At 36.9% G+C, this 16,044-nt stretch overlaps 1 protein-coding gene across 6 annotated transcripts in view; it reads right to left on the reverse strand.

Moving 5' to 3' along the window:
• LOC121373202 (phosphatidylinositol 4-phosphate 5-kinase type-1 beta-like) overlaps window positions 1-16,044 on the reverse strand; it is an 84,917-nt gene that overhangs the window by 58,055 nt on the left and 10,818 nt on the right. For all 6 annotated transcript variants that reach the window (XM_041499678.1, XM_041499680.1, XM_041499679.1 and 3 more), the window contains exons 4-5: window positions 5,253-5,383; window positions 1,076-1,193 (exon numbers count right to left, since the gene is read on the reverse strand). In XM_041499678.1, the coding sequence (XP_041355612.1) occupies window positions 1,076-1,193; window positions 5,253-5,383 (249 nt within the window). The remainder of the gene's footprint in view (window positions 1-1,075; window positions 1,194-5,252; window positions 5,384-16,044) is intronic.

Raw genomic sequence — 16,044 nt, forward strand, 5'->3', positions numbered from 1 at the left:
AACGATTTTCTACGCGAATTCCGTGCGACCACCAAATCGTACAGGGCGTGCGGCAATCGCACGGCAGTATGTTGATGATTCGCACATGTTGTAGGGGTGTCGTGTGTATTTCGGACATGTCGCATGCCGGTGCGACATTTTTCAAATGTTTAAAATTATCGTACGGCTGTCTCGAGGTTCGCACAGAGGTTGCACAGCAGTCGCACGGGAGTCGTACGCGAGTCTTAAGGGAGCCAAGATGTGCGACTCCCAGCGGACCCCCTGCGACATCCATCAGACTTCCGTGCAACCTGTGCAAATCTCATGCGAGCCCGGTGCAGAAAGGCAGTTGCACAAGTGAGACTGCGCGGGGGGGGGGGAGAGAGAGAGACCTAGGTAATTCGTACGGCTGTACAATATTTTAGTAGCACCGCAGTTGTACGAAAAATCTTTCAAGTGAGAACTGGGCTTTACAGATATGTAACATTTGTGGCCGATTCTTAATAAAAAAAACTGACCTTAGCTTGAACCCATGGAATCAAGATATTAAGTTTAGTTAATCTACAAACCTGTAACATATCTGAACAAATATATGTAAGAGAGTGAAAGAAGAGGCTGTTACGTTGAAATGGGGAAATCTCCTCTAAAAATAACTAGAGCTCATTTTCACATTCCTTACTTTTCAGACGAATACGTATTTTTAAGATTTAAAAAAAAAAAATGCATTTCATGGCATTACAAACACCAGAATGACTATGAACACTTCAGATATACAGAAAGGAAGGAAACATTTTATTTAACGACGCGCTCAACACATTTTATTGACGGTTATATGGCGTCGGACATATGGTTACTAGGCTGGAGTGAGAAATAGTTCAATGGGCCCACTGACGGGGAGGAAGGAAGGAAGGATGGAAGTAAGGAACAAAAGAAAAAGTAAATAATAAAAAAAAAGAAACCTGGGCCCGTGCTTATAAAAGTAAACTCCTTAATGACATTACTCATACAATTTGTATGACATTGACCTGACTTCTAAAAGTTTCCAACTCTATTAAAGTTTGGTTTATAAAAAATAAAAGAATTCAAATAAACTTACCATAAAATCATCAGGCTGAATGTCGAACAATTCTCGAAAGTATCGAAAAGCAATGGGTGCATAGGTTTTGAATCGGAAATCACTGCAGTGGTGTGCTGGGGTGAGATTGCTTCCCTCTCTACAACACAGAAGTAATATTAATTAGTCAATAAGCAGGGCTCGAATCTTAACAACGGCCATGCAACAAATCTCCGGTATGCCCTAGTCATATGCTGCAATGACCTGAAAATTAAAGGGACATTCCTGAGTTTGCTGCATTGTAAGATGTTTCCGACTAATAAAATATTTCTATGATTAAATATAGTTTCTTGTTTAGAATATCAGTGTCTGTATATTCAATGAGTTTCTGGTCGTCTGAATGTTTCTAAGAAACCCAAACTGGATTCTGTCTTTTGAAATTTAACCTACCGTAGTACAAATATTAGAACGATCAGAAACACGTTTAATATATATCCACTAATATTTTATGTGGAAAAAAACTCAGGAATGTCCCTTTTAATTAAATGGCTTACCTATCATTGAGTTAAATAAAAAATAAGGTCAAGTAACAGGGCTTTAGATCTGACTAATTTGGGCAAGGAATTTTTTTACTTAACGACGCACTCAACACATTTTATTTACAGTTATATAGCATCGGACATATGGTTAAGGACCACACAGATATTGAGAGAGGAAACTCGCTGTTGCTACCCGAGAGAGTCAAAGCGACCACTGTGTTTATTCCATGTAGTTGACCTCCACTAGAATAGTGTTTGTTTGTTTGTTTGTTTTGTTTAACGACACCACTAGAGCACATTGATTTGTTAATCATCGGCTATTGGATGTCAAACATTTGGTAATTCAGACATATTCATGGCCTACTCTTTTCGATTAGCAGCAAGGGATCTTTTATATGCATCATCGCAGACAGGGTAACACATACCACGACCGTTGATAGGTGCACTGGCTAGAGCAAAAAATAGCCCAATGGGTCCACTGATGGGGATCGATCCCAGACTGACCATGCATCAAGCGAACGCTTTACCACTAGGCTATGTCCCAACCCCTGGGCATAATAAGGGCGTTTGATGTTTCTGAGTGCAGGAAGGTCGTCTTGGTGCAGGAAGGTCGTCTTGGAGCACTGCTGTCATTAACAGCTGCTGTCGAGTTGTCAATATTCAATATATTTAACAATTCAGTGGTTTTGAGGTGAAATATTTCACGGTCAGCATATTTGTGCTTGGGAACATGATTATTCCGGGCGTATGTATTTTGGGCACGTTTAATGTCTCGACTTGGATGCAATCTAAAGACCTGTGTAACATTCAAGAGTAATAGATCTGGTTATATAAAAAAATATATATATATTTTAAAAATAATTAAAATGTTTATATATAGATTACATAAATGTTTTAAACATGCAGTAATTATGATGAGCACAGGGCTCGAATTTTGCGGCGGCAACGACAGCAATTGCCGTCGGTGACATATAAACTGCCGTCAGTCGAGGGCATCACCAATGGCACTTTTGTGCCGCCGGATAAAAATTACTGCTGTCGGTAAAGCTCCTCACTGACGGCAAAATGCATAAACGTGTATGAACATTATCTGCCAGTATTTAACACGGACATTTGGGTCCTTGTTGGAGTTAATGGGCGTTTAGTTAGTACCACGCGATGGAACTATATTTAGTCATGCGTGTATCCTGTGTTATATAATATACGTTCTCACTGCATTTTGCCTCCTCGCTTTGGCATTATGCCACCCCTTTTCACGTTTGGCAGCCCCATTTGTTTTTCTGCACCCCTCTTTGTTTTTCTGCACCCCTCTTTATTTTTCGGCATCCTGTTATAATTTGCAGCACCCAGCTCCGCTATTTTAAGATACACAGGTTTTTTCACACTGGAAAACATCAATCAGTTTGCACATGGGGCATCAAAGAAAACAAACCGTGTTGTGTACGAACGCGCAGCTGACGAAAAACTTCAATAGATTACGGCAGTTACCGTAACGTAATTTAATACTATTTTTTAACAGCCTCTGTTGTATCCTATACCAGTATCCATTTGTATGTTTGATACACACAATAACAGTTATATTTTATTTTAGCAATGAAAACTCTCACATTTTATTTTTATCGTTTCGGCAATCTCAGACTGAAAAAAAACCCTACTTATTTGGCGCATAATTTGTCACGGTCATTCTCTCTTTTGTGTCTACCATCTCGTGTCTGATATTTCAGCCTCACTTGAAGATTTAATTGGTCGTAACTGATGATTTTTACTTACTGTCATTTGTTTATTCAGCAATTCCTTATAAAATATTGAAACTTTTAATTTGTTTTAATTTTTTTTGGGGGGAGGGGGTTATCACCGCTTATAAAAACAAAAGTGGTAGTGTTCATTATTAAAATCATTTATCTTGGGTGCCAAATAGTATATACACTGCCTTTACAAAAACGAAACCACATGTACTTTTTTATCGATCAATGCGATCGATTCACTCGATGAAGATGGGAAATAAAAAGAACAGAAATTTTTTATCCAACAGTAGGAGATCACTTTAAAAAATTCTTTATTATTTTTCAAATATCTTAAAATATTTATTAAAATAATATTAAAACTTTATCGGTTTAGCAAAACGAATACCCGTGAATGTCAGCAGCTTGTACATGGTACTAACTCTTCAGTACCAGATACCGAGGGGCAAAATAAGGCATAGGTATTTCCACAAAGTCGACCAACATACAATGATATACGGTAACCAAACGTGTCTCTTTTTTTAGCTTTTCAGTTGTTGTTGGGGGTTTTTTTGGGGGGGGTTTAGTTTTTTTTTTTTTTTTTTTTAAATGGTGCGGTGGGGTGGAGGACACATGACCATCCTCCTTTAATTTTCACCCAGCGAGAACACTGTATATAATTTATGTCATCCATAGAACAATTTTCATATCATATTCACCGAAAACTGGTCTCAGAAACACCAGGTTCCGTTAAATATTAGCTTATGCTAGTAGTCCATGATTCAATTTATAATAAATTCTTGTTTACTGACATAAACTGAAGAACTTTGACTACATGTACATACAGAAAAATAACCTGTCACGTTTAATTGCTGCAAAAAAGTCAATTAAAAAAAAATGCCATCGGCATACTCAAAATTGCCGTCGTTCACCGACGGCAATTTGTTTTTTTAATTGCTGTGAGTGATAAATTCTTAAGTTCGAGCCCTGTGAGCATGCATATATGCAACTACAAACCAACTTTGAGTAATCTAGGACTTGTAGTTTGTGATAAGTGGCAGTTAAAAACGAAAACCTATGCATTGGGAGCTAAATGCAAACGTTTATGCCATCACCAAGAAAATAAAACCTTTATATTTCGCATTTTGAATTCATGAAAGCTAGACAAAAACACTTTTGAAAGAAAAAACATACATTAGCAAAATGTCAGCAAGGGAAAAATCGCATTCCTTAAACAAATCAAGACGGAAATATCATTAAGCGTCTTGAATGATAATGATTAATAACCTACAAACAGGCAACCTTTTAGATGCAATGCCATTTGGTAAACAAATATATATTACATTGGTAGATCGCTTTCCCCAGGTGCATATAAAAGATCTCTTGCTAATAACGAAAAAACTTCAACCTAAAAAAATACACTGGGTGTGAAACAACGCCAAGTATATTAAATTAAAAATAATAATTTAATAATAATAATTTAACGACACCACTAAAGCATTGATTTTATTAATCATCAGCTATTGGATGTCAAACATTTGTTAGTTGTTTACTTGTAGTCTTAGAGAAAACCACCAATATCTTTCCATTAGCAGCAAAGGTATCTTTCATATATATACGCACTTTCCCACAGACAGGATAACACATACCACAGCCTTTGATATACCAGTCCAGGTGCACTGGTTGGAATGAGAAATAGCTCAATGAGCCCACTGACGGGGATTGAACCACATCAGAAGACCCATTCTTTGAATGGGTTTTCCCGTTCCAGTGCTGGGGTGTCGTTAAACATTCATTAATTCATTCCCGTTCCAACCAGTGTAACATGACTAGTATATCAAAGGCTGTGGTATGTGTTGTCTTGCCTGTGTGAAAGTGCATATAAAACATCTTTCTGCTGCTAATGGACTTTGACAGCGCATTTTACCACTGTGCTACGTTGACTATTTTAGTGCCAACCTTGGGTAGAAAACACTTTCGACAACAGCAAAGTCCTGCATCAGTACATCTCTCTCTGGTTTCGAAGACAATCCCCCAACACTCTGACCTATACCCAGCTGTATCGCTGTCATCAACTCCGATGTCGGTTTCTGAAACAGAGATCAACCCCTGAAAGTTACACATGTCGAAATTAACAGTGCATGGTAATCCTTGCGGGCTGTGAATTTACCACGATTCCGTGTTTCACGGAATCCCAGATTTTGAATCGGAAGCATAAGATTATGAGATGGAATTCCAAAGTAATTGTATTACATGTACATCATTTTACGATTTCAGCAGAATCCCCCCCCCCCCCCCCCCCCCAAATACCCCAAATTAAATTAGTCCATATATACAGGTTACCACAAAAACATAGGCATGCGCCCATATTTTAGAAGCATCTTAACATACCAAATTGTAAAACCACTGTAAGCTATGACATCACTATAACACACACCATAGAGGGGTCATAGCTTACGATGCTTTACGATTTTGTAGTGCTAAGATGGCTTTGAAAATAGAGGCCTGGTAACCTACATACATGTACATGGTCGTGCATTAAAGGTCCATACCCTAGTTTTTAAACACTAAGGTATATGTTTTTTTTACTATTAGAGCCGTTTTTGATAACTGAAATCATACTTTACTTAAAGTTTATTGTTTAGATTATCCATTTCTGTACATTCAAAGTGTTTTTGGTCATCCTGGTGTTTTTAACATCACAAAATGCATTTCTCACATTTTTAAAAACGCACGTTTGTCTGAGAAGTAACAGTTATGAAGTCAAGTTTTAGTCTATTTTTAGAGGGTAATTCACCATTTCAAAGTCATAGACTCATGTTTCACTCAATTGTAACTTTATCCAAATGTGTTACAGGTTTGTAGATTAACTAAACTTCGTGTTAATTTTCACTGGTTGAAACTAGGGTCTGTTTATTTAAGTTATGATTAAAGGCTGGCTCTGGAACTCACCAAATTCGCCAACTGCGAATTTCAAAAACAACTGGCAAATTTTATTTTAATTTTGTGAAATAATTTTTGCGAAATAATTTTGCCAAATAATTGATATTTTGTTAGAAAATATCTGTTGGGTTTGTGCAATTTTTGAAGTTGAGTAGATAATTTGACAACATTTTCTGCTGACTCAGAGCTAGGCCTGTGATATATTTATATTTATATTATTATTACATGTACTATAAAATCCCCTCACAAACACACTGATGCACTGTTATCCATTCACATTAAACTGTTCTCACTGTACTGATACTTGTCAGTGTGTAGTATTACAGTTATATAACATGCAATTTATCAACAGTTAGGTGGAGGTGTTTTGGTTTAATAAGCTTTTACCGGCCTCGGTGGCGCAGTGGTTAACCTTCTGACGACTGCAGGCGAGATATCTCGCCCGACGTCACGCCAGTCGACATACTGTACTCTGCATACAGTGCATTCGACAATTCATATTTCCCGCCATTTTGCACACGGCACTCACCAGAAAATAAAAGAAAAAAGATTTCTTAACATGATGGTGGCTTTGGTTTAGGTTTTTTTCAGTGGAAAATACCTTGAAATTTTTAGTTCAAAAAGTGGTTTTCGGCAAGCATTTTTAACAAAATAAAGGGAATTTTCAGTGCCACTTTCTTTTGGGAAGAAGGGGCCTGCCTTTGTTCGGACCACTCAAAACACCTGAATAAATCCATGTAGCTATAACAACCAGCTATTAGTAATCAATACGGAACAAGGTTACAAATGCATACTATTACAACAGACTGGTGTGAGTCACATGTTCCACAGATGAATACAATACAGGGCATACAGTTTGAATTTTGGAGACAACCGATATGTCGTTCGTGTGGTTTTAGTGTTTACACGAACGATTTTCTTCAGTAGTTCAGATACAAATGCAAATTTTAATGGATCACGGTAATTAAACCTGAACACAATAAGAACGAATTTCGTACCTTTTCTCCATTAAATGTCCTATCATAAATACTTCTTTTTAAAAAATGTATGCTAGAACCAACTTGAAAGCTGCCCGTTTACATTACAATGCATAACCCCATCGGTTCTTTTACAGGGGAGTACTTATTGGTGCCAAACAATAATCTGAATGAAATGATAATAGACAGGGATTTCCCGGAAGCATTGAGTTTAATGCTTCTGGATCTGAACGGAAAGTACCGAAATTATGCAAATCCTATATCGGCCAAAATAACCAGCAATCGGCAATGTAGGCCCGTTATCTTTTTTAATTTTCTGACGAACGATTACAGGTTTTGCACAAACGATCAGTCATTTATGTTGATATTGGTTTTGCATAACCGACAGACGAATGACAAAATCATTCGTGCCAAATTTTATGCCATGCAATACATTTATTTGTTTTTAGTTGGGAGCATGCAATATATCTGGGTCAGCTGGATATTTCTGTGGAAGATTACCCAGGGTTTTTGCCAGAGAGTAAAACGGGTATGACGCCATACCCAAATATTTTAGCAGATTTTGGTTTTTAAGTTAACCTTTTGACAAAATTAATTATTCTAACATTACTGTATGATTTTCTTAACCCTAATCCTAAACGTAACCCATTTTCTTTCTGGGGCAGCCTCCCCCATACCCCCTGTTGACTGTGGTTGCATTCAATTCCATAGCGCCATACCCAAAAATTTCTTTCTGGCAGAAACACTGTTACAATAATGCAATCCCATGGATTTTTTCATTGTCCACAGAACTTTTTCTTCTTTTTCTTTTTTGCTGTGGAATGTATTAGAATTTTTTTCCAAAGCACAAATTTTGTCATGGATATTTTCTTAATTTGAGGGGTTGCATGTTATATAGAGGATATTTCATGTTTCTTGTCAAATATGATTTATATCTCATCGAATGAAGTTTGCAATTATATTTCACGAGTCGCGATTGTGCGACGAGTGTGATATCATTGCAAACTTTACGAGATGAGAAATAAATCATATTTGACAAAAACATGAAATTTTCTATTTATTATATCACTTTTGGCAATTTACATTTATTTTTAAAATGCCAGCAGCAAAATAGTTCCGCTGAAACATGCACAGTGATGTAACAAAACACTGTCTTGTGATTAAAATTTGACCAATCAAGATTATAAGAAGCGATATCTCCTAGGAAAATATTGTAAGAGATATTGCAAATTATAGTGTCAGCGATATCTCCTAAAAAAGCCTTTAATGGATGACAATTTAAGATATTTCACTAAATGTTATATAATAAAGATAATTAATGTACTTTTGAATACTATAGGTACCCTTTATAAACATTGCGTCCCTCCCTGATCAACTGAGACCTGTACTCTTTTTAAATGTTGAACCCCCTCCCTAGGAAAATCTTACATCCTCCCTTAACAGTGTTATGAACATGTACAAATTAGATTGTAAAAAGTGATGTGTGCTATCCTGTCAGTGAGATAGTAAAATATTAACATTCAGTCACAAAGCTTTCTATTGTTGACCTTAGAGAAAATTTCTGCTGATTTCTATCAGTGTATCATTGAAATCCCACCACCTACAGCTTGCTAATGGCATCCCAGTCATTATATTTAATATTTAAAATAAATGTTGCCTCCACAATTGGATTCTTAAAATAAACTATGTAATTATTGGGTTCCATATTATTGATTGGTCGGTAACATGCACAAACTTTCAACACAAACGTACATAAAACTAAAAACCTACTCTTTGAGTAGGGCCTCCAAAAGTTCAAAATATTGGACTTGAGTACTTAATGGTCAAACTCGATCCGGACCCGAGTACCCGACACTGGATAATAATAAAACTACAGAATAAAGTAAAATAGCATTATGCATCTTAATTCCAGCGCTGAACATGGCTGCCAAATCATGCGATTGATACAATGGCCCATTATATTGCATTCCACACTGTGACATTCAGCTTTTCTTTTCCCCTCCATGTCTCATAGCTCTATAATGTAACTGGCATATGGCACAATGACATAAATAAATTTAATTAAATAAGAGTGCTCTTCCTTGCACGTGTACTCGAGTCCTGTACTCGAGTACTCGTGGAGACCCTAACCATGAGTACAATTTTTAAAAGCAGGCTGCAAATTCAGCACGATTCCATGCTTTCAAGAATCTCAGATTTTGGGTCGGAAGTGTAAAATTATGAGAAAAAAAGAAAGAAATGTTTTATTTAACGACGCACTCAACACATTTTATTTATGGTTATATGGCGTCAGACATATGGTTAAGGACCATACAGATTTTGAAAGGAAATCCGCTGTGGCCACTACATGGGCTACTCTTTTCGATTAGCAGCAAGGGATCTTTTATTTGCACTTCCTACAGGCAGGATAGCACAAACCATGGCTTTTGTTGAACCAGTTATGGATCACTGGTCGGTGCAAGTGGTTTACACCTACCCATTGAGCCTTGCAGAACACTCTCTCAGGGGTTGGAGTCGGTATTTGGCTTAAAAATCCCATGCCTCGACTGGGATCCGAACCCAGTACCTACCAGCCTGTAGACTGATGGCCTAACCACGCCGCCACCAATGCCGGTGTAAAATTATGAAATGGAATCCCAAAATATCTATATTAAATCATGTTTAAATGATTCAGTGGGAATCCTAAAAAAAGACACTATTTTCAAATCAAATTCCTGGCATATCATCACAAAAAAACATTAAGTAATTACTGAATGACCTCTAAGACAACACCACTGTGTCTTTAACTTGGCTAAAACCAAGGAGTGTTTATGGCCGAGATGAAAGTAAAGTTTGTTTTATTTAACGACGCCGCTAGAGCACATTGATTTTTTATCTTATCATCGGCTATTGGACGTCAAACATATGGTCACTGTTTTTAGAGGAAACCCGCTGTCGCCACATAGGCTACTCTTTTTATGACAGGCAGCAAGGGATCTTTTATTTGCGCTTCCCACAGGCAGGATAGCACAAACCATGGCCTTTGTTGAACCAGTTATGGATCACTGGTCGGTGCAAGTGGTTTACACCTACCCATTGAGCCTTGCGGAGCACTCACTCAGGGTTTGGAGTCGGTATCTCGATTAAAAATCCCATGCCTCGACTGGGATCCGAACCCAGTACCTACCAGCCTGTAGACCGATGGCCTGCCACGACGCCACCGAGGCCGGTGGCCGAGATGACTTCATAATGGCAACTGAAACGACTGTTTGCGAACGATTTTCCTTTAAAATTATATTTAGCTGACTGATCTGTACTGTTCCTAATGGTTCAATTGTCTTTCTAGTGGAAACGATTCTTCTCACTGACGTTTCTCTAAAGGATCAATTGGCTCATTGATTTATCAATAATGGCGCATGCAGTCTTCAATGGGGAAAAATTAATCACCTTTCAGTTCGATCAGCAGAAAGGATTCATTGATTTACCAACTTCTTTTACTTTCTCCAGCCAGTGAGAAAAGATTATAATTATACCAAGTGCGGCAATGCTAAAGTAACACTTCAGCTGCAAGCGCTATTTTTAAATTCAGCACTAATTAAGTTCAGAGTGCTCGGCCATTGTAGCTGCTATGTCGAAGCTGTGGAGCTGTTGCCATAATGTTTTGGTGTGCGAGTCTGATCAACTGCTTCAAAAGAAATGATTTTCTGATTTAATTAAGTTTGTCGAGCATTGCTCACTTTAAAGGCATATTGTCACAGACAACTGGCCTATTTAATGATCTAACAAAGTATTACCTGAACGAAAATAATTTGATTTGTCCGTAAATGTATTTTATTCAACCATCTTCATAACCACCATACTCCATTTATTAACGACATTTTGTAAAAATAATTGAATTATGGCAATGGTCCATAATTCAAAAACTAAAATTGCTGAGAGGGATGACATGGATTTCACTCCATCATGGTTCAGTTAAGGTGATGCGGTAGCTACATTTGGTTTCCAAGAATTAATGTGATTTTTATTTACTATTCAATTTTAGAGAAATATGGTCCTTAAATCCGTGACAGTATGCCTTTAATCATCTGACCAATTAATCAAGTGTAAGTTTCCTCACTCAGGGATCGAAGAAGTGACCTGCAAAATGGAAAGGGCAGTCCATTTTTGAGGACTACATGCAGAAGTGTTTCCCATGATATTTTAAATCCAATGACCTGCGAAGGTCATATTTCTGTTATTTACAATGTGGGCGGGATGTAGCCCAGTGGTAAAGCACACACCTGATACGCAGTCGGGTCTGGGATCGATCCCCGTCGGTGGGCCCATTGGGATATTTCTCATCCCAGCCAGTGCACCACAACTGGTATATCAAAGGCCATGGTATGTGCTATCCTGTCTATGGGATGGTGCATATAAAAGATCCCTTGCTGCTAATGAAAAAATTTAGCAGGTTTCCTTTCTAAGATTCTGTGTTAAAATTACCAAATGTTTGACATCCAATAGCCAATGATTAATAAATCAATGTTCTCTAGTGGTGTCATTAAACAAAACTAACTTTTTTATCTTCTTGTTTTTTACAATTCAATTCTATTATATATTTTAATTCCATGATCCTCATTTTTCACACACTACCAGGTATGTACATCGATTTCAAACCATGCCCTCACCCTCTTATTACCAACTGCCTTTTTTCTTTTTAGCAGGACATACCAGGGTTTCAAAAAATTTCAAAAAAAATTCACTTGCCCCATATATTTTTCCACTTGCCCATACTTCTTACGGTAACCAATTGTGTTACTCCTATTTAATTTAATACAGTGCTTAATTAATGTAATAATACTGAAAGTAACTGATTTGATTGCACAAATAAAGAATTTTGCCAACAGGTTACAACACTTACTCAGGAAGTACTAAATGTATATGTCTGTCCAGTAGTATCCACTGTCTTCTCTATTTGTTGAATTAAACTTTATTTTTTAAATAGTGTCCATTTGTTGATTTAAACTTTATTTGTTCATCTCAACATAATTATTGTGTCGATGTATGTATTACTACTATTAGTGGCCGTGGATGTGGCGAGAACACTTTCCACTTGTGAGCCATTCTTTTATGGCTGGCATTGGTTGAAAAATGTTTATGGATTTTGGCCCATGTGTCATTATTGTGAGTATATTATTTAACATTCTCTGCCCCAAAACACTTCTCTGGGATGTTTTTACCCCGTTTATAGCTGAGAAAAATCTTGCAAACAGCCGTGGCTGGGCTCAAAGTAAACATGAGCTCTGTTTATGTTTTTAAAAAGTACATGTTTGGTAAACAACAGAAGGGGACGGGGTGTACATCGATTGCAGCCTTGTATTTTTAATTTATTGAGCATAATTTATTTGTTAAAAACTATTAATAAAGCAGAAAAAATTAATATATTCATGTATGCTTAGAGAGAATCGCACCATCATTATTATGGCATAGGGCTAATGAAATCTAACTTCACCTTAGCCGTTTATTTTACATGGACGTAGATTTACATTTGCAAAGTACTGAAAAACATTAAGCATGTTTTTGCTACAAGGTTTATAATATCTAAACTAAAATATCTTAAGAATACAGTTCATAATATTTATGCTTTGTTCAAGTGAACTCAGAAATTATAAAGGTGCTTTACGCCCCCGTTCATTTGCAAAGAGTAGATTCCAGAGTCCACCGCATTAACGTCATATATAATTTGAATATGACAATTTTTTTAAGGATTAAACATTTTGATAGCATTCACAAGGCATGTATATTTTATTTTTATTTAAAATACACCTGCGAAGTCACAGTATTGTCTCAACGCTCCATTATTTTTCAGTAATGGAGAGATGAAACCCTACTTAATTAACCCACTAAAATCATTAGTGTTAATTTCCTTACTAACATATATTCACATAAAATTATTACTCAGTGATGTATTTTAAGTAGGGCAATATCCTCGTAACTCTCCATTCCTGAAAAATAATAGGACTCGTCTCCATTATTTTTTCAGGAATGGAGAGTTACTCGGACATTCCCCTATACATAAGCTGTAAAGTGTATTGGATGCTATTTCCAAGTTTGAAGATCATCGAACTGATTACTTGTATGAATTCAGTCAAACATTCAGTGGCGGAAATACCGATCTTAGTCGATAGTAAAAGAGGAATAACTCTAAAGTTGTTATTGAACTTTTTAACACATTGTTTTCCGTTTTGGTGTTAACGCGTTGGCAAGAGTTCCGATTGTTCCAGCATTTAGAGTGAGTTCTCCTTAGAGCTATGTAAATGCTCGAACAATCGGAACTCTTTCCAAAGGTTTTACCGAGATTTGTAACAAAAACAAAAGAAAAAAAGTTTTAGGTGTTAGTTATATAGTCACTTGTCATCGGGCATATGCAGTTAACATAATTACTTGCCCGGCATGAAAATTCCACTTGGCACGGGCGTCGGGTGATGGGATTTTTGAACCCCTGCATACAGTATTGCTCTTTGCCAGCTTTTTTTTTTTTCTTAATTAAACAGCAAACCATGTTCCTATTTCGAGTTCTATTACTTCCATCTTTCCATGAATCAATGTTTATTTTCAATAGCCCAACTCAAAGTTCCATGACTTCCAATCTTGGAAAAGGATATTTGTAAATTCCATTACTTAGCAAGATTTTCATGACCAACAAAGACCCAGTGATTTTCCCGAGATCATGGAAAACGGACAGTATTTGCGAAATTCCCATTGTGAAATGGAATTTCCAGTCGGAAACAGAATTACAATTTTCAGCGAAGTTTTAAAAAATAATACCGATTTACTATTGTCAAATGCTGTAACTTGTAAGACAATGTTAGACTAAAAATAAACGTTAAACGCTGTAAAACTGACGATTAGTCCTGTTACATTACTGTTGGCAAAACATGTAGTGTCATATTTACTGGAAGGAAGGAAGGAAATGTTTTATTTAACGACGCACTCAACACATTTTATTTACGGTTATATGGTGTCGGGTTACTGGAAGGAAGGAAATGGTTTATTTAACGACGCACTCAACACATTTTATTTACAGTAATATGTGGTGTCGGACATATGGTTAAGGACCACACAAGATACTGAGGGAGGAAACCCACTGTCGCCACTTCATGGGCTACTCTTTTCGATTAGCAGCAAGGAATCTTTTATATGCACCATCCCATTGACAGGATAGCACATACCACAGCCTTTGTTACACCAGTTGTGGTGCACTGGCTGGAACGAGAAATAACCCAATGGCTGGACATATTTACTGGGTTTACTGCTTAGTACATTGCGCCTAAGCAGCCGCGACAGGTTTTTTACCAGGAATAAATTCAGCCAGCCGTTTGTCGCCAACACTTGTCTTAGGAGACTGATTTTTACGCTACACATTAAACTGAATGACGATTTTGGGAAGCAGTCAAAATAGTTTGTAAACATTTAGCGATAACGACTGGCTGAACGTAGCATGCTACTTTATTTCCGCTGTAGCATGAGAAATTGCAGACAACATTAGACTAAAAATAAATGTTTACGGTTTGTTAACCATGAGCCTCTTTAAGTAAACCAATCTACTTAGTTATTGGACAATTATGCTTTGTATATTCGTTAGAATTATGACCTTCGCTCCTGATGTATTTTTTGTTACTAACGTGTACTTCAGGGGACAATATTTCGAAATCTGAGGTAACCGGAAGTCGGTTCACGTGGTTTTTACCTAGGTAACCAATTGTTCGGTTACGTGAATTATATTTGCGTAACCCATGGGTTATCTGATCGGTTACCTCAAAATTACGTTGAAATTATATTTTAAATACATAGCTTTTAGCTGAAACATGAAGTTAAAACAAATACAAAAGAAAGCATTTACAAAAAAAATTAAAATGTCTTTAATGCTTGCTAGAGTTAACAATATTATAAAAGAACTGAATATTAGCCCCAGTACTGAAACAAAATACAGGGGCATAGCCAGAAATATTCTTAGAATTACGCACGCCAAAGGCGTGCCCGAGCAGGGGGATTCGGGGGGCCTCCCCCCTGTGAAAATTTTGAAACTCAGGACGCCTGTAGATGCATTTTTGAAAATCTTTTTTCAAGTCAATTTTAAGAGGTCTATTTTATAGAACAATTACAGACAGCCTCGACCTATTCCCGGATTTTGTTTTTGCATTACGCACATGCGCACTGTGCGTAATGGGCGTTACGCCTTTGAAATAGATAAATACTCATTTGTAGGAATTCCTTTTTGCGATTTGCGGTGGCTATGCTACTTTCACTACATCGATGGTACTTATATACTACAGTGACGTTCCAAATGTTGTTGTTTTTTAAAGCTCATTATGCGATGTTAGTATATTTCAATTTTTGTGACACTTTTGAATTCCTGTTTACGTTAAAACTGTTTTTAACATATGTAAAATTATAGCCAATCCAATAGTATGTCTACATATATTCCTTTAGAGATAAAATAGCAGCAGAAAATTTAGCCGTCCCAAGCGGTCCGAGCACATTTCTTTAAAACTGTTTTAAAACTGTAGACTGGTCGCAAGTTACAACTGTTGCAATATAACGTTGTTTACTGGTTTGCTGCGCATCAAGTATCTAAAAATCAGTCTAAAACATTTGTCGGAATACCAGTAGTATGTCTGCATGAATAAACTTCCTGTAATCGTGAAGTTTGCAAGTTTTAATTTCTGAACGTTTACAGGTCATGACGTAACCGACTTGCGGTTTGCGTAAATTTAATTTTGCGTAACCGACACGCGAACAGAACGGCGGTTCGCGTGAAATATTGTGCCCTGTACTTTGATTTAACGGCAAAAATTTATATATATTATTAC

The sequence above is a fragment of the Gigantopelta aegis genome, chromosome 5 (genome assembly GCF_016097555.1).
Source record: "Gigantopelta aegis isolate Gae_Host chromosome 5, Gae_host_genome, whole genome shotgun sequence".
Lineage (NCBI taxonomy): Eukaryota > Metazoa > Mollusca > Gastropoda > Neomphalida > Peltospiridae > Gigantopelta > Gigantopelta aegis.